This window comes from Stegodyphus dumicola, chromosome 9 (assembly GCF_044657685.1).
Source record: "Stegodyphus dumicola isolate Sdum_Otavi_A_Nest chromosome 9, ASM4465768v1".
Taxonomy (NCBI): domain Eukaryota; kingdom Metazoa; phylum Arthropoda; class Arachnida; order Araneae; family Eresidae; genus Stegodyphus; species Stegodyphus dumicola.
Window position 1 is genome coordinate 8,872,292 of NC_140776.1, and position 20,948 is coordinate 8,893,239.

The window sequence follows — 20,948 nt, forward strand, 5'->3', positions numbered from 1 at the left end:
TATTATAACCATCATTCATCAAATAATATTTTTACCTGGTCTCCAAAAATACTGGCATTCAATACAAACAAAATGTCCTAAACAGTAATTATGCGGTCCCAAATGAAATTGGCTACACATTCAATAAGTCCATGATCAATGGTCAAGATAGCACCTGAAATTTAAATTAAGTTCTTGAAAGCACTTAAATCCGGCCTAACTCCACTTACATTAGTTGAACACGAGGAATCGCCGCTAACTTATTTTAAATGCTACCTTCATGAAGAACATGAATGCCGCCCATGGCAGTCACTCACATTGTAGCCTCTGGAACCAAGGAACTTATTCTGGAAAGGTCATCTTGCGGACAGGAACCAAGGAACTTATTCAGGAACAGTTATCTTGTAGACAGGAACCAAGGAACTTATTCAGCGGACTGCACGCATCCTTCAAAATGGGCTGGAAACCGCACACCCAAGTGCCAGGAAAGCAGGAACTAAAAGGGCTGAGCCAGAGCGGTGCGAGATACTTATACCAGAAGTAGGCATGACGTCATCTTACGGCAACCAATCAGCTATCGGCACGAAACGGTTTTCCAGATGACGTAACATCACGTTTCGTTTTTGCATCTTAATTAGATTAAAACAGTCCGTTCTCAACGCAAACAGTGGCAGTAAGAAAAAGAAGTAGAAGTAACTACTATATTACATTAAAATAAGAACTAAGCCTAATAAACATTTCAAGGAGGAGAGATGATGCAGTAAAAGGTTTACAATAAGTCATATTTTCCAACAAATGCCCCCCACATCATCATCTCTGACCTGAAATAAAACTGAACGCCAGCATCTTTACAAAATTCAAAACAAGAATAAATAAATATCACAATTTCATTCAATTCAGAAATTTTTAAGAAAATTTTCCTTTGGGAACATCTTATCCAATTATTCAAAATTTTACCATAACAAGAAAGTTCAACATGTTACAAAACAATACAAAGACATATGTATGATCATACACTCAATACTTTTACCCAGGGCCCTGGTCAATCATACAACATTCTACACTATACAGTTTTACATTTACCTAATATCCATCATAATATGACTTATAACATATTATTTTCAAATAAACAAAACTCTTAATTTAAATACACACAAAAACAAATTTCATAAGAAAATTATTCCACAAAATCTTATCAGGTTATGCTTAGTCAGCGGTTTTGTCATGGAATCAGCCAGATTATCTTTACTTGGAACATATTTTAAATCAAAAATTTCCCTGTTCAATAGATCACGAATGAAAAATAGTTTCACATCTATATGTTTTGTCCTTGAGTTTTCAATGGGTGATTTTGTAAAACATATAGCAGCCATGTTATCAGCAAACAATATTGGTTTTGAAACATAGTTACTTGCAATCTTAAACTGAATGCATTCATCCAAGATGTTTTTAAACCAAACTAATTCTTTTGCGGATTCAGTCATGGAGATAAATTCAGCCTCCATAGTAGACAAACTCACTCCCCTTTCTTTAAATGTATGCCAAGATACAGGTGCTTCTCCCAACAAAGCTATTTGTCCACCAATAGACACCATATCCTCCCTGCTTGAAGCAAAATCCGAATCTGAATATTGAGCTTCAGTTCCTTGCATACCAGTTTAAGTTTGTGCTGTCTGGTAAAGTAATCCTTCCCAGTAAAACTTACCAGGATTGATTTGGAACTGAGAAAATATATATTAACAGCATAAGCTATATCCGGACGAGTACGATTGCAAAGAAACGAGAGACATCCCAAAATATTTCTATAAGGATAGTTCATCATTTCAGTCGTTTCCTCTTGTGTACTGGGACTTTGAGTATTTCACACCTTTAACTGTTGGAAGGGAAGTAATTTGTATTTTAAAAGACTTGAATCGATCAACTATGTCTTCTATATACAATTGCTGATGAATTAAAACACTATTGTTCTCATACTCAAATTCCACACCCAAAAGCTTTCTTGTTTTACCTAAAATTTTCAAATCAAAATGTGAGTTCAGGACTTTTAATATCCTTTTGGCCTGAATTTCACTTTTTCCAAACACAACTATATCATCAACATAAACCAACAGAATGACAAAATCTTTAAAACGATAGACACAATTACACCACTCAAACTTGATAAATCCCAAGTTACATAGTGTTCTATCCAACTCGTAGTACCATAATCGCCCACTCTGATGCAAACCATACAAGGCTGTATCTAAACGACACACAAAAGTTTCTTTATCTCGCTCTACAAAACCCTGAGGTTGGGACATGTAAATTTGATCTGATAAAGGAGCGTAGAGATAGGCACTTTTTACGTCGCATTGTATATTTTCCTGTCCAAGATGTGCAACTAAAAGGGAGAAAAAGAGCCTTATTACTGAAAAGTTGACTACAGGCGAGTAGGTTTCATCATAGGCATCGTATTTAATTTGCCGATAACCCTGAGCCACTAAACGAGCTTTAAAACGAACAATGTTTCCAAATTCGTCGCGTTTAATGTTGAAAATCCACCTGCAACCTAGTGGAGTCTTGTCTTTAGGAAGTGAAACAAGATGCCATACCTTATGCTTTCGCATGTTGGCCATTTCCTCTTCCATTGCCTCTATCCATTTAAGCTTTTCTGTGGATTTACTTGCCTGGCTATAAGTGTTTGGAATTGAAACCTCTAGTCAGCTATCTCGGGTATATGACATTGAAGGAGTGCCAGTTGAGTCGATTTCACCACTATAACTATTGCTTCCCTTGAAATCAAACAATCTAGGATCATACTGAATATTATGTTCAGTGCAATACCTTTCTACATCATTTGGTGATCGTAGTCTTTGATTAGACCCCCTCTCAAAATAATACACGTCCGTATGAGTGCCGTCTGGCCTTGGAACAGGTTTACGAAACCAAGTTACTTGTCTCAATGTAGATTGAGTGTCAGTGCCAATTGTAGAAGAAGGTACGTTGGTATCTGTTCTTTCCTCTATTTTAGGAAAATAGCCAACTGGAGTATCAGTAGATTGGAACTCTACCCTTTCTTCAGATTTCAAATCAGGAAGGGTGCCCAGTGCAGCTCCACTGCCAATTTTCTGCATTCCAATTGACTCTTTAAAAGTAGCATTTAAGGTTTCTACTACCTTTCGTTCATTTTCCAACCAAATCTTGTACCCTTTTGTTCGTACACTGTACCTAATCAATCGGCCCTTCGTTGCCTTTGGATCAAGCTTAGAATTTCTTTTAGCCTTTGGAATTCCCACATAGGCAATCGTTCCAAATGTCTTAAGGTGACGTACTGATGGTTTCCGCTTAGTGTACAATTCGAATGGGGTTCTGTCTTGGCCCTTATGACAAATTCTATTAAATGAATATGCAAAATACATTACTGCATCTGACCAAAATTCAGAATTCATTCCACTATCATGTAAGATTGCACGTACATTGTTCAGAGCTGTTTGATTAAATCTCTCACAAACTTCATTCTGTTCTGGAGTATATACGTCTGTAAATTCGTGCTTTACACCATTTTTATTACAATATGATCTGAATTGTTCATTATCATATTCTCGTTTATTATCAGTTCTAAAGTATTTCAACTTAAGGTTCAAAGATCTTTCTGCACGTGCTATATGCCTTTCAAATACTTCAAACACCTGACTTTTCTCCACAATGGGGTACACTACCACATAACGAGAACATTCGTCAATAAAGGAAATGAAATAACGTTCACTATTCCTACCTGGAATGTTAATAGGTCCCCATACATCAGAAAAAACCCTTTCAAGCGGCCTCTTTACTTGAATACCTTCTAAGGGTCTATAGGAGATTCGTCTTTGCTTATTGCTTTGGCAATGTTCACAAAACAAATTAGGTGAGTGCTTTAACACAGGAAGACCTCGAACTGAATGTCTCTTACTAGTCCTGACAATAGCACCATAATTTATATGACAAAATCTACCATGCCATAATTCACTATTGTTATGCTGAACTGTGGATGCCTCAAATTTTACAGATTTGCCCCCCTTTTTCACTATTTTCGGGAATACATGATAGTTACTTCCTATCAACTTAGCTTTGTACAAGGTTTCATTTTCATCATCAGTAACTTTAATTTGCCCATTTTTACCATAAAATCTCTCTCCATTGATATCCACCTTAGGTCCAGATATTAAATTTCATCTCAGTTCAGGTGAGTATAAAACATCCTTAAGCAAAATAACTGTATCCCCAAATTTCATTTTAACAGTACCCTTCCCATGAATTGGAAAATTTAATGTCCAGTTGTAGGTTCTGCCACTTAGTGGCAAAATAAGTCATGAAACCAAATCAGATTAACAGAGACTTTGTTTATGAGTGCAGTCATACAAAATATAAATTAACCACACAAAATGAATCTGAAATCTCATTTAGTTGAGAATCTTTTATGCAGAGCTAAAAAAATAAAGTGCAATTTCTGTGGGAAACTAAATCTCATCAAAATCAGTTAATAAAACTGTTCTTGAAGTAAATATTTCTTAAATTTCTGCATTAATAAAATGGATCATGCTCATTGTTCAGAGGATAAGGTGTATGGGAATGTAAGTATTGTTAAAAACCAATAAAAGTATTGTCAAAAGGTGGTCTTTCAAAATGCTAGTGGATTGTGTTTCCCCAGTTTTAATTATGTTAAGAGTTACTTATATGAATAATTTTAGTTTTATAAAAAGGAAAAACCATTGATTAATATTAAAAAGAATATTTAAGTTTGGTTTACATTAGCTTACTGTATCTTGAACACCAGTGAAAAATTTTTGTTTGAAATTGGATTCCTGCAGAATTGATACATTTAAGCCAAATTCAAGAGAAATACTATTCTACTATCCAGGAAGAACAAAGTTCGAGTTTAATATAAATTATATAGCTATAAATTGTCTGACTATACAAAAGACCTTATGAATGAAATTAAAATACAGCCTTGTGTAAAGCTGATGAACCAAAAATTAACAAATTTACCGATATCAATTAAAGTGACTAATGAACTGCCTTAAATTGTAAAGTGAGAGAATAATTGAAAGACTAGATTTTACCTGTTATAGTTTCGTTCACAATAATATTGTTGTATTAGTTTTTTACCATAACTTATGTTATACACTGATGTTTCAGATTATGATTTAGGAACAGATAGATCTGAAATTGATTCAGAAGAAATTAAAGGTACAACAGCTTTTATGTCCTAATGTAGGCTAACAAGAAAAATTGTAGTTTTTTTTTTTTTTTTTTTTTTTTTTTTTTTTTTTTTTTGTTTTGTTTTGTTTTGTTTTGTTTTTTTAACATTAGCTTGAGTATGAGCTGTGGAAGAATGGTGTAACTGCCTATGGAAGGGTGTAAGGATTTTACTTTCAGATCATCAAACATTAAAATGCTATTATCCACTGAAAGAATTTATCATGCGTATATAAGAATTCTTTTTGATCAGCTGGATTACTTATATTTCATTATGAAATATCATGTGGGTCAAGGAATCAATGTTGTTGGAGTGCTATCAAAAATATCTGAAGATGAAGGAAGAAGAAGCAAATAAAGCATTAACTATAATCCAAAATATGCTCTTTAAATTGATTAGAATTTGTAAACATATATCAACAGTTTGAAGCTTTAATTAAACCACATACAATGTTCAAAATGTAAGTTTTTAAGAAAACATAAAAGACAAGTAAATCAAGTTAGAAATGAATAGCTGTAGTTTGATGATTATATCATGTAGGGTCTACTTCAAAATTGTTTCTGAAATGCTACATACTAGAGTATTTTATGCTTCATATGAAAGTCACAAAGGAATTTCTCATACTAAATGGTAAACTTGAAATATATTTTGTTAGCCAGGATGAATAATAATTTTACTAAAGGCTGTTCTCAGTTAATACTGTATGATTCGGAAACATCATATGCTCATACAGATATTTATGTCAATAAACTCATGCAAAATTTTTATAAGGTGTTAAATTACCAAATCGTACATAAGATAAGCTCCTTGTATTTCTATTTATGCTGTTACCTTAGTTGATTATTATAGTAAATGGCCTGAAAATGAACATGATAAAATTTCAGCTGACAAAGAAGGTCAAATTATGAAGAAATATGTGAGAGTGAAAACAGATGTTGAAATGTGCAGGTAAAGATCAACATTTACAACCTGGAGATAATATCCAAATTTGTAAACCATGAAGAATTTTTATAACAAAAAATAAGTATTTGGATTCCAAACAATACAGGATGACAAAAATTGTCATATCTTCTTATTTGATAATGTATGAAATAAATTGAATTCAATTTGGTATGTAACTTTTGCTAAGTCCTTCAATTAATGATGTTGTGTTTTAGCTTAGAAGTATTTGTGTGAAAAATGTGAAAATTCTTGCCTTTTGCATTGCTTTAATTATTATGATGCTTGTTGATGACTTGAAAGAACACACATTAAATAAACCTATGGTCTTGCTTAATAGAATAATACTCAGGCAACAAAATCCTTCATGCTGAGTTATCTTTGAAGTAGGGGCATGTAAAATAATACTGTAAAGAAACGATCACATAGTAATTGACTGATCTTTATTCTGCTATATGGCAGCACATAACAGCTTTGCCAAAATAAGAAAGTCTGATAAAGTAAGAACTATCATCTCAATCCTAAATGGATCAAGACTTAAGTGTTACACCATGATTTTTTATCATGAGTAAATTTTGAAGGATAATTCCAAACATTGTTTTATGACTGAAATGCTAAGAAACTAGACAAAATAAACTTTGATTATGGTATGGTGGATATCTGCAAACATCATCTAACACTTTTTTGAAGGTGTTACGCCTTTCACAAACACTGTAAAGATTTGTGCAAATGCATGAAAAATTGCAGGTATAATGCCTACGATTTATTTAATAGATATGATGTCTTATTACCATAAACAATGTCCAACTATATATTTTGTGACATAAATTATAATTAAAAGAAGTAGAAATAAAATAATAATAGTTAACGAAAGAAATTTAGCCAATTTTAATATTGCTTTGTCACACCTGACTTACCTTTCGGGTTTTTCATGATTATAATTTTCTGAAATTCTCTTAAAAAGGAATCTTGATAATGCTTTGATAAATAATCTGAGCCATTTACAGTTTACTTCCCAAAGCCTGTTCTTCTCTTTAAAAAAAAAAAAAGAAAGAAAGAAAATCTAATAAAATAAAATGCCATGAACATTTTTGTAGAAAAATATTCAATGTGTATTGATGCTGATGGCAATTATTTTTATTGATCAGGTACATTGCAGGTTTGGTTCTTCAGTGACCAAAAAATAAAAAATGAACACATAGTTTATGCAGTTTATTTTAAATTTATAACATCTTTTTTTTACACAGTATTACATGTTTTGCCCACTATAGATAAATTAACATATCTTTTGTTACACTTATATATGTTTTAAAATATTAGTTACTATAAAATAAATTATGTAATGTATGCAACTTATTTTAAATTAATGATAATATTTATTTAACATTGTAAAGAACCTTTTTCTAAAGAAAGATGAAATATAGTTTGTAAAATGAATAATTTTCTAATATATTTTCATTTAATGTAGTTATAGCCTTAGAAATGTATTATGTTTGTATAATTTTGAATTTAGAACTTGTACAGTACAAAGTCCATAATCCGGACATTCATTATCCGGAATGATCTATAATCCGGACCTCAAAGCCACAAACTTACACATGGCGTAAAACGTTTACCCATGCGGGCTTCCGATAGTGAAGAAAGTGACAGAGAGGTTATTGAAAACGAAAAAATTTTGATTGACAAGTTAGTCGGTATTCTCAACACAGCAACTACAGGACTTGAACAGCAGAACTTTGTAACGGAACAAGAAATTATGTCTGTTTAGAGAATTAAAGAGAAAGTATTAGCACAAAAAAAACGAAGCAACTTAACAACTTGCATTGAAAGAAATGTCTAATAAAGTAAACAAATAAATATTAAGTGCTGTTTTTTTTTTTTTTTTTTTTTTTTTTTTGTGTGTGTGTGTGTGTGTGTGTAAATTTTGATACCTTTAGATCATAATTGGTCATTATCTTTACTTAATAAATTACGGTTTCATATTTTAATTGTATAATTTCTGCATGCCATCTTACCAGATTGATGATCTATAATCCGAAAAAACCACTAATCCGAAATCGAAGTCCCGACGAGTCCGGGTTACAGACTTTGTACTGTATTTGACAAAAATTCATACATTTGTTGAACTTTATTCAAAAATTTAATGTGTAGTAAAATTAAATTAAGTTTTCAGAAATTTTTATAATATTTTTCCATGGTTATATTGTGAATTGAATGTATGTGAGTCTCATAAAAATGTAATTTTTATCTTATTTTATAAAGAAAAGGCATTTGAACTTTTGAAACTGAAGACATGATATTTTTTTCATTATGAGCAGACAATCTTTATTTTAAACAGAAGCATTTTCAACTAGCAGTATACTTTCTTTCGGAATAAACTAATAGGACAAAAATAAATAAATATAATAACTAATAGGACAGAAATTATTATTTTTGTTTATTAATATTAAATATGAAAGGATTCAAAGAGATATTCCAGAAAAATTAGTTGCATTTGTGGCTTTGAAGGAAGATACAAATTAAAGATGACCTTACAGACCTTACGTTTAAAAGATGACCTTACAGAACAACTTGAGCTCAAGAATAGAGGGACAGAGAGATGCATTAGCAGGCATCCTGTTTAATACTGCACTCAGAAAAGTTATTAGAGATTCTAGGATCAATACTAGAGGAAATATTTTAATAAGACTGTTCAATTATTGCCTTATGCAGATGGTATTTTCATCGTTGCCCATACTTTTCCTCCTCTTAGACATTCATGGCATTGTGGAAAAGTCCAAAAAGATTTAACTTATCTATTAATGAAAATAAAACTAAATATATTAAGATCTGACTTAGCCACTTATTCATTTAGAAATTTGTAGGTTTAGATTTGAAAAAGTCTACAATTTCACTTTTGTTGGAGTAGAAATGAATTGAGAAAATTTCTGAAATACTTAACAAAATCTCTGCTGTAAATAGTTTTCGTGGCCTGAAGAGCTATTTAAAATCCAGTTTTCTCAAGTTAAGAACTAAATTACTTCTTTACAAGTGTCAGATCTGTCCTCACTTCTACATTGGGAGCTTGGGCACTGACTTTACATGATGAGGAAGCTTTGGGAATTTTTAAGAAAAGGATTTTGCATTGAATACTTGATGGAGTCTATGTTAATGGATCATGAAAAAGATCTAATTTAGAGCTATACAAGATCTATAGAAAGCCTGGTGTTTTAAAGTTCTTTAAACTACAGAGACATAAACGGACCGGTCATCTGGTCAGAATGCATGAAGATTACCACACCTCAAGATAGACACCTGTTAAGAGGGATCAGTTATGTTGAAAATGACCTAAACATTCTAAAGGTCAAAACTGGAAAACAGTTGCCAAAAGCCAAGATGCCTGAAGAAAACTTCCTGAGAAGGCCAAGAAGAAGTGAGAGGCCTGCACTGAGAGGAAGAAAGAGAGGCCTGTAAATACGCAAATACATTATTTGTCACTAAAACTCAATAATAAATTATAAAGAAATTTCACTTACCTGTCAGACGCATTCTCGCCTTTTATCATATGGAAGTACATATAAACTTTAGTTAGTGTTTCGCGTTCGTGTTACATCTTTCACAATCCTCAAGGTTCTGCACGAGTCCAAGGAATTCAAGCGCACACAGCGATATCTGGTCCAATACAGTTTCTACAAGGCCTACATTGAGAGGAAGGAGTGTTCAGTATTGGAACTCTGTAGGCCCTGTGAATCAACTTTATAAATGTGTATGCATTTATATATCGCATGTAAAAATCTCTCTCTTTTTTTTTTTTTTTTAATTATATGAAGTTGAATTTCACTGTTCGGATAAAATTTTATTGCATTATATGGTACTAAAATTAAGTAACTCAGTTGTGAAAATGCTTTCTGCTTTTTCTAAAGTATATCCCTTTTTCATGAATAAACCTTTTGAGAAAACTATTTTATTATAGGTTGAACTGGAATTTCCATAGTGTGCTCATCTAAAGAACTTGGTAAAATAAATATTCTAAAGCCACTATTGCTGCACTAATGTCACATTAAAAACAAAGCTTTAACTTCTGGGTAGACCATTAGTTGTTGGTACTTCTCCTATTTTGTTCAAGTGAACCTAAATTATTGCATTGGTTTTGTAGTTTGGAATTAAACTTGAAAAATTTACTAGTTTTTTTAACTTATTTTTAAATTCTAAATGTAGCAGGTATTTTATACTCACCTTATTATTTTTTATGATAGGTGAAGTACCTTCTGATTGCTTGCCTGTGACTCATAAATTTTAAAATCACAGAAGTTAAGAATTTAAAAAAAAAAATAATTCAATGGATGAATCTGAGAAAGTAGAAACTTTTGAATGCATTTTGTTATGCTTGCATTTTTGCTTGAATTATTCTTTATTTTGCCTTAAATTTCTAGGCTTTAAATGTACATATAAAAATCTTCAGATAGCACGAAATTTTATTTTAAGCTGATTATGCCTTATTTTTGTTTTTCCAGTTGAGTATTGCAACGATGCAGCTGAATAAAGAGTTAAAAATGTTAGTATCTCTGGTTTTTATTTTGCACTTTTTAAAAAAAATTTCTGATTTTTTTCTTTCTTTTATTTATTAATTTTTATATTTTTGTTTCCTTTTTTGCCCTTCTTATTGCATCTTTTTCTTGTTATTAACTGAAATAATTTACATACCAACTCAGTACATATGGTAAATGTGTATTTTCATAACCATGGTAATAAGTTTGAATGTATTTCAATTAACTGCAATTTTTAAAATCATGTAGTAAGTAATAATAACAGTATGAAGACATGGAGTTAATTATGAATTACTGTAATGCACTTTATATACAGCTCTTAGGGAAAACAAAAGTTTTCTGGAAGTAGTCTCACAAAATATTCCGATATTCATGATCATGTCAATATTATATAATGTGATAAAAATATGAAGATATATGATCAGTAAAATGTTATAAAACATATTTATTCTTTATTATGCTTTGTACTTGAGCTACTGTACACTACGAAAAAAAAAAGGGGGGGCGGACAGTTTTATATCTCTTCTACTGAGTCAATCGAAAAAATTTAACTTGCGTTTCTCATGACTCGGAAGGCCGACTTATGATATGTATTAGATTTATATGTAGCATTGTTCTAATATAGGTATTTTGACACAAAATTAGACTTTTTGGAAATAACATACCATTATTTTTTTACATATTTCGATTCTACGACTCAAATTACGGCAAACTTCCAAGTTTTGTAAAAAATCACACGAGTAGTTTTTAAAAAATTAGTTCTCAAAATTTTAGCTCCTCAATGTTAATTGAGTGTGGTATAAATTTATAAATCTCTCTTTTTTTATTGAACTTATTTGATTCTTCCTTTCTCATTTCAAAATTCAGGTTCGTTCCAAATAAAATTTACCCATTTTTTATGATTTATTTTTAAAATTTGTATTTTTAAATAATTTTTATAATTTTTTCAAAAAAAAATTTGCATTATAATCTATAAACATTTTATCATCATCTTAAAGAAGACTTATTTCTAAGCATGCCTGCAAAAAAATACAGTTTTTTTTATTCCAAATTTCCAAAGATCTATGTGAATTTATATATTGGTGCATTTTGAAATTTGGCATATTTGAAATTTGGCATATATGAAAGCGATAAAACATCAAATGTAGCAGGTATACTAATATCTATCCTAAGTCGCGCTTTCTAGACATGAAAAACGCAATTTGAATTTTGTCAGTCGATCCAGTATAACAAGAGATATACGAGGGTAAGTTGGAAAAATAAGTTTCCCCTGTCGACTGTGGTCAGAGTTGTGTATGAAAGTCAAAAAGTAGAATGAGACATTAAAGATATGAAATACCTTTATTTTTCCACATAGGTACCAAGTACATTGAGAAATTTGTCATATCGCTTGATAAGCTTCAAAAAGCCCTCCAGGAAAAAATCAGGGCTTTGCATATGGAAGAAGCGTTGAACAGCTTGTTTCACTTCAGTATTGCTTCCAAAGGGCCTTCCCCCGAGATTTTTCTTCAAAGCCAAAAACAAATGGAAGTCGCTTGGTGCGAGATCAGGACTGTATGGCGGATGGTGTAGGCGCTCCCAACCAAGAGTTGCAATATGGTTTTGCATTGCCGTAGCCGAATGTGGTCTGGCATTGTCATCCAACAGCAGAACGCCAGATGTGAGAAGGCCAGGCCGCTTTTTCCGAATCGCCTCTTGCAATTTCGACAGAGTGTCACAGTAGCGGGGAGCATTGATGGTTCCAACCTCGAAAAAGTCCAGTAACAAAACTCCTTAGGCGTCCAAGAAAACTGTGAAGAGCACTTTACCTGCAGAGGGAGTTGTCTTGAACTTCTTTCGGACAGGTGATGACAGATGTTTCCACTCCATAGATGCGGCCTTCGATTCTGGCGTGAAATGGTGGACCCACAGTTCATCCCCCGTCACAATCCGAAACAGAAAGTCATTGCCATCTTCATGGTAACGCACGAGATTTTCCAGGCTGACCCCCATGCGTTGTTCCCTGTGTGTCGAGGTCAATTGTCGGGGCACACATCGTGCTGACACTTTTCTGTATCAAAGAATGTCGTGGATGATGTTTTGAGCTCGCTCATGTGAGATTCCAAGTTCTTCCGCTACTTCATCGATGGTGATACGCCGGTTCGCTCTAATCATGTCATCCACCTTCCTGACATTTGCATCTGTAGTGGCCGTGCGCATCCGTCCGGCTCTCAGTATGTCCTCCACTTGCTGACGTCCATCACTGAATGTGTGACACCATCTCTGCACCATTTGCTTCGACATCACACCTGGCCCATAGACTTCCACGAGGCGGTTATGAATTTCTGTTCCTGATACTCCACGTGCCCATTCATAGCGGATAACCGCTCTCACTTCCTCCTTTGACCACGATTTCAAAACGCACCTTCTCTCCATACCTACCGCCTTTCGCCCATAGTCGTTCAACGATGCAAAGCCCTGATTTTTTCCTGGAGGGCTTTTTGAAGCTTATCAAGCGATATGACAAATGTCTCAATGTACTTGTCACCTATGTGGAAAAATAAAGGTATGTCATATCTTTAATGTCTCATTCTATTTTTTGACTTTCATACACAACTCTGACCACAGTCGACAGGGGAAACTTATTTTTCAACTTACCTACGTAGAACTGCCCCCCCCTCTTTTCTTTTCTTCTTCTTTTTTTTTTTTTTTTTTTTTTTTTTCCCATAGTGTACAGTGACGATGTTAAGTTGTATAAGCAACTATTTGTAACTATATTATAAAATATAGTTATCCACAATTTCTAATTTTGCTTTATATTGTGCTTAATGTGTAGTGATAATGTAAATCAAAATTTTCTGTCAAAAATTATTCTATATTCTTCAGTTTCTGAAATATAATTTAGCATGCGTCTTTTTCTATTACTTCTAGTGACAGAATTTATGAAGTAAAATGCCAGAAACAATTTGTATACATAGTATACTGTTCATTATAGATTATACTCGTGTCCAGTATTTCATCTTGTGCATAATGCTCGAAAATATAGGTTTCATGAAATTGTTTAAATTGAAGATGGTAAGGTTTCAGCTTGTAATAATTCTTTAAAAGGAATCTGTTTGCAAGGATTTTTTGTATCAAAATAAGCTTGCACCTTTGTAAAATTAAAGAGAATTTATATATTCAAAATATGCCTATATATTCAGACTAGGCCTAGTACTGTAGTTTGTTTTTGTCTTTTTTGTGTACTAATTCAGAAGTCAAACAACAAAAATCAGAAAACAAAATTTACAAACTACACAAAAAAAAACAAAATTTTTTGTGTAGTTTGTCAAGAAAATAACTTAATGCCAGCTATTTTATTTTAAAGTGATTAAGTGTATTTCATAGAGTTCTGTTGCTTTTCTAAGCTAATTTTAGTAATTTATATGTAAAGGCATACTTTATCAAGCCAAAAAAAGAGGTTTATTTGTAGTTTTTATTTCTATTACCAATTTTCTTCTTATTTTTTGGGTTTATTCTACTGATGAACTCTTATATTAATATTGATTTCAATTAGTTGCAATGTGGACCTTTTTCCATGGTTGCAATTATTAATAAGAAATTGCCTTATCTTGATTCCAAATTAATTTTATTTTTTATTTTGGATGTTTTATGTTTATATATATATACATAACTCTTAAGGAAATTAAAAAGGAATTCTTAAAATAAAGTTTTTTTAAAAGCAAAGAAATGGATCTACACAAATACGGCTAGATCGAAATTAATACAATTAATAAAATTAAAAGGAAAAGTCGGGACACTAAGCTAGATTATAATTTCTTCCCTATGAAGGTCCTAACCAATTCTTCTATTGAACAAAGGAGATAGTTTTTTTGTTCTATATTGTTTTATTTTCAATTTTTTTATACGTATTTGAAGTTTTTTAATTTTACATGTACTCCTTTTGGGTTGTGACTGTTATTGAGGAAGAATTGGTTAGAACCTTCATAGGGAAGAAATTATAATCTATCTTATTGCCCAGACTTTTCCTTTTAATTTTATTAATTATATATGTGCTTGTGTGTATTTTTTAATAAAATGATTAACATTTTTTACATCTTCAGAAGCTTTGTTTGACTTATCTTGACACTGATTTTTACATACATGTAACTTCAATATTGTGCAAAGTGTGCAGCAGTTATTTATTATGTTCATCATCATCTGTTTAAGCGCTGATAAATAATTGAAATGATTACAAGTAAATGTGCTTGAAAAAAATTACCATTTTTGATTTTCTGAATTCTTCTTCTGCTGTGTATAAGTATAGGAATGAATAGAGTAATAAAATAAAAATAGACATGTGCTACAAAAAATGGAAATATGCTAAAGTAACGGAAGAGGAGAAAGTAATTTAAAAACAAAAGGAAGAATTATACAGGATTTTATGTGAAGCAACTGAATTTTAAGGGTTAATAATTTTAAGGGTAATGCAAGTATTGCATAAAGATCAGAGCAAATTTTAACTTTAAATTTACGATGTATTTGTAATTTCTGAATTGATAATTATTTCATCAAACTAAGTTAATATATTATTTTAAATAATATATACTATCAAATACTTAAAATGTCTCATTGAAAAATTAATTAAAATATTTACTGTTAAAAATTGTTTTTAAGTTGCATATTAAAAACTATTTTGCATGTAATTTAAATAGTGTACAAAATGTAAAATACTTTAGTATTCCAAAAAGTATAGTGAGAGAAAGTTAGTTCTCTGGAATGCCGTCTTCATTTATTTTATGTTTTTAGGGTACCCCCAAAATAGAGGGAGAGCTTGGACTTGCTGGGCGACTTACAGAATTTCCGAACTCCAGAGTTCGAATCCCTGGACCATCTGGAGATTTTGTATGATCCATAATAATAATTTATCTGTGTACTTTTCTCAGAGCCCTCTCTGATGATTTGTGTGTCTTCAATTCACGCTCCATTTACTGAGACAATTATATGTGAAGCAGTGGTTTTTGCACATGGGTCATTAGCACTTTGATCAACCAAAATATTTATGTTTAGATTATATGTAATCCTAAGTATAATTTTCTGAAAAAATAAGAGTTTTCATTTTTATTCATTGGGGGGGGGGCTATAAAACTTGTAGTTCAATTTCATAAAAGAGTATGTTATAAACATTTCTGATTATTTGCTCTAGTAAAATTAGAAATATCAAAAATCTTTTTCTCAGAGTGTTATATGTTTTCTATGTCTGTTACGTAAATTTTTTATAAAAACTTTTGTGTTGTTCTTTGTATTAAATTAATTGTTTGTCTAGATTTGAGACCAAATTATGCAGCTTATTATAAAGGCTGTAAAATAATTCCATTTGCAGTAAATAGTTTTGATTCATTAGCTATGTCACATTACATTTTTTAAGGAAGAATTTTCTATAGTTTCTCACTTCCATCTACTGTTGCATAATAATTCACATCATACTGTAATTTAATGCCTTGGAGTTTGAACTGTAAATGTTTTGCATTCTTTTATCACATTCTTATAGTCATGATGAAAGTTAAAAATGGAGAAAAACAAGGCTGTCGTCCTACTTATTTTTTGATTGCTGTGATAATAACTCTTACACAAAAGGCCATTTTTTTACTTGTCTAAAGTACTAATTTTATATAATTTTTGTATCCAAAAGCAATTGCGTATTTCAGCACTGTTTTACAAAATTCAGTAATCTAATATTTGTGACAGCAGCCTTGTTATATTTATGGCCTGTGTGTGTCTATTACAAAAATGTTATTTGAAATCATTGATTGCTTTTTGTAGTGTGAGGTGCAGATGCTTGTTTGATGAGAATGGATGTATGTTGCAAAACTTATTTATATCTGGTATGGACTTAAAACCAGACACTTATGAGATATTTATTATAGAAATATGGTGATACTTATTAGAATTATGCATCCTTAAAATATTTATTGAATTTATAGGTTATGTTTTCTGCATTAATTTAATTAAGAAATTCAAGCATGTATGCCTTCATTTAAAGGGGGTATCTGGCATATGCAAATAGTGTCATGTAGCTCAAAATATATTATTTTTGATTTAACTTATTCTTTACAATTTAATTATATAATTTTAGATTTTTTTCATTGGAGTTATTTACAACATAAAAACTGTAATCTCAGGGTCAGATGTATATTTAATTCTCTTTAAATGTTACATGACTTTCTTAGTTTATATGTATGTAACTTGCTCTTGTAGAGTCAAAGCTTTTGTGCTGCTAAAATAATTGTTTTGTTTAAAGCTCTACTTAGTGGATAAATCCATTTATTAATTAATGTTATTATCGAAATTAAATATAAAAGCAGAAGCAAATAGCATTGTATCTGCAATTTATTGAGTGCCAAAACTTTGAGAGAATGCAGTGTTTGCAAAAATGAAGAGCAAAGAAGCACACTTAAAAAGAAAGAACTATTCTAAGAACTAAGAAAGAACTTTTAAAAATTAATACACAAATTTCGTTTATAAATGAAGGATTGCTGAAATATGATGTTAATATTCAATATTTGAAAAAGTTCATAATTCTGCCTTTCAGTTTTACATTAATATATTTTGATATTTCAGATACTTTTGTTTAATGTTAAGCTTAAAATTTGTTCTTTTAAACTGTGAAAATTGGATGATAAAAGAAATTTTAGAAATTTCTGTTTTAGACATTTGATGTTTTAATGTTATTTATCTCTTTTCATTTGTCAGCGATCCCCCAGTTTTAATCTCTGTTTTAGATTTTCGTGTTGAAGTGATGTTTTTTACCCCATATCATATTTCCTTATTAACCTCCAAACATGTTAACATTTTGGCAGAGTAGGCCATTAAATTCAGACTTTGTTATTTATTTTCTCTGTGGTGTATAAATATGTATATAGATATGTATGTATGTATGTATGTATGTATGTATAAGAAAAATAATTCATTTGAATTTAGCAGTATTAATTCAAATGAGAGAAATGATTAAAATATCCAAAGATTATATCTGTAGTTAATTAGATGGGCCATCTGGTTTGTACTCTAGTCATTGTTTAGAAAAAGGTTTGCACCTTGCACTGCAAGCCACAAAGATGTAACTGCTCACCTTAAGAAACCATAAAGATTTTTCATTTTGTGTTTATAATCATTTATTTTTAAATCATTAGAATTTACAAGCTCGTTATTTTGTATTGCATAAAAAAACAAGTCTTCAGAATTAAATTTTTTGCTTTAACTGAGCATGTATGTGACACATAAATTTTTATAATTAACACTCATGAACATAAATTAGGAGTGCAAAAAGAAAATAAAATATTATAATTTTTTTACGTAATTTTTCTACTATGTTTATTTACATACGATTATATTATCTATCTTTATTAAAAATGCATCTGTATTCACTCTGCATAAAAAAATTCCACACATCTATAAAATTTGCTATAAAAATCATGTTGAACACATGCCTAAATGATAAACTTACTCCTCACTTGATATGATCTGTAAGGAGACAAAAAGAAAAATGATTAAAATAGGATGGAACTAATTGTTAATATTCATGAGAATATTAATGATATATTTGTAAACTTATTAATTTCTCATTGGAATTTCTTTCCACATACCAAATGTAACTGAATTATAAATAAAGGCACCAGTAGATCAGAAAAGAATATCATGGAAATATTAAATTTACCTGATGCAAATATTAAATATATATCCAAGCAGATCTAATTCATGAAAGTGATTTAAAGGAATTGTTAAGGTCCATTATCTGAATATATAGGACTTTAACGAAAGTTTCCCACCGCCGCAAATATCATCTGCGGAAACTGTTTGCATTTGTGTGTTTAATCATATTTTGTCAACCGATTTTTTGCGTTTGAAAGAGGCCTTCTTTAGAACATTGTGTTGTGAAATTTGGAAACAAATCGTTATCATTAAATACAAGGTGTCTTAAATGGAACTATCACGCTACCAGATGAGAACCATCATTTACTTCCAGTTCTGTTGCAAAAAGTCAGCTACAGAATGTCACCAAATCCTGTGTAGAGCTGTAGGTACAAATGTTGTATCATATGGTACTGTGAAGGTTTTGTTCTGAAAGTTCAGAAACAAGGACATTCAAGAAGCAGAGTGCTCTGGCTGGCCTGCGAGAACCTGTGAAAGAAGGTCAGTATGCAACCACTCGAGAGCTTGCTAAGGAGTGAGACGTTAGTGCCATGTCCATTAGTCACGCTATGCATCACATAAACTTGATGTGTAAGTTCAATTTCTAGGTGCCGCATGAGCTGACTCAAGCAGATAAAGACAGACATTGTTGGGACCTGCATTAATATGCTCGAATATCAACACATGGACAAAATTCTGGACCGAATCGTCACTTATGATGAAACAACAACACAAGCCGAAAATGGCGTTGGTCTGCCCTCCCCGGCAGCGGCGCAAATCGGAGTTTGACTGACTAAAGATCATGCTTTGTATCTGGTAGGATTGTCGTGGTATTATCCACAAAGAATATCTGGGAAAAGGTAAAAACCCTCGGCAGCAAGGTGTACAGCGAGATGCTAGTCCGTGCTGACGTTGCTATCAAGGAAAAACGTCGAACTGAGTTCGGGTGCAAAAAGGTAATATTGCATCAAGATACTGCAAGACCGCATGTCTCTGCATTCACCAGCTGGACTCTATTAAACTGAAATGGAATATTTTGCAATGCACACCATATAGCCCCAGCATCGCTCCTTCGGACATCTACCTTTTTTCTCACCTGCAGCTATATCTTGCTGGTGCTTTCTTTCCTTCTGCATAGGTTGATCTGGTTTGAAAATGAGGTTGATCTGTTTTTGGACTCGTGGCCACCACGTTTCTGGACCGAAGGCTTTGAAAAGCTACCAAAGTATTGGCAGAAAATGATAGATTTGGGTGGTGATTACTATCTGCACTAAAGATACTGCTTTCATGATTCTTGATTCTTCTGTTGATTTGTTTTTGCATAGAGTTTAGTTCGTGTTTGAGTTGTGTATCCCTGGTGGTTTGCCATCTTTTACGGATCTGGTTTTTCTCTTTAATGCTATTTCTTATATCGGCAGGCAGGAGGAGGAAAGGCTTGTTCACATAAAAAGTATTGGTGGCTTCCTTTAAGTTAATATTAAAGAACCTTGTATACAGCTTCGGTGCGATTTGCGTAGAGGCCTAGAGGCTATTCAGACAAAGTCCTTGATTCAGACCATCGGTTCGATTAGCCACTGCGGCACCTACCCGTGACCTTCTCCCTCTCGAAGGTCACGAACTACCACGCTACGCGTCTCAGGACCCATAGTCAAGCATTCCTCTACCTGAAGCGCCAGTTTTGATGACAGCCGGAACGCGTTGTGCGAAATTGCACAATAATCGCAGCTTGCGACGACACTTTGAACTTGGATCATATTAGAAATGGACGAAACATACATATTTATCAATACGAACGTAAGGCTGAGAAAATGTTTCAAAGAAAAGTTATTACGCCGTTCGTTTCCGTACATGTATTCAAAGACTAAGCTCAATGCATTAAAATTTGCTCTTTTGTTAAAGTGGTTTCTGTAATTTTGTTTATTAGCTTATCTAGCTTAAACCTAAATACTTTTAGCTAAATTATGAAAAAATAATTGAAAACATTCTAAATTTCAGGCTAGAATATCCATTGAATCTTCTATCGAAATTAAAAAATTTTTCCTGTGGTTTAAAGTTCGTCTAGATCAGAGACTTTTACGTAATATACCGTATTTACGCGAATGTAATGCGCATCGTTTTTGGCCAAATGTAATATTCAAAATTGGGGTGCGCATTAGATTCGAGTGCAAAGTTCGCCGATGACGTCAACCAAATTTAAATCGTAACAATGGATTACTGTATTTGTCGACTAGATTTACCGTTACATTTATCGTTGACACATTATTGCATAGAGAATACAAACTGCAGAGTACGTAGTCACGAAAGGGAGGGCAAACAGAGGAGAATGTCATATGACGCTACTTTCAAACGTAAAGTAATTCTTTATGCTGAAAAAAATGGCAACAGAAAGGCAGGGGAGAGTTCAACGTAGCTGAGAGCAGTGTTCGCTCGTGGCGGCAACAGAAATTGGCACTGTTTGCAACTAAAGCTAGTAGAAAGAAATTCACTGGCTCTCGCAAAGGAAGACACCCTAAAACTGAAGAAAAAGTTTTGGAATTTGTACGTGAAAGGAAGAAAAATGAACAACCTGTGACTAGTGACACCATAAGAAATAAAGCAAAAGAGGAGGCTGAAGTTCTTGGAATACCGAAACAAGAGTT

At 32.2% G+C, this 20,948-nt stretch overlaps 1 protein-coding gene across 4 annotated transcripts in view; it reads left to right on the top strand.

Moving 5' to 3' along the window:
* Positions 1–17,788, top strand: part of Nhe3 (Na[+]/H[+] hydrogen exchanger 3) — a 101,149-nt gene extending 83,361 nt beyond the window's left edge. For 2 of the 4 annotated variants that reach the window (XM_085823181.1, XM_085823182.1), the window contains one exon: positions 15,430–17,788. In XM_085823181.1, the coding sequence (XP_085679307.1) occupies positions 15,430–15,531 (102 nt within the window). In that variant the 3' untranslated portion in view covers positions 15,532–17,788. Of the gene's footprint in view, positions 1–10,088; positions 10,134–10,629; positions 10,671–15,429 lie in introns of those variants that run through there. The other 2 variants (XM_085823183.1, XM_085823184.1) reach the window with 2 other exon arrangements.
* Positions 17,789–20,948: the final 3,160 nt, after the last annotated feature.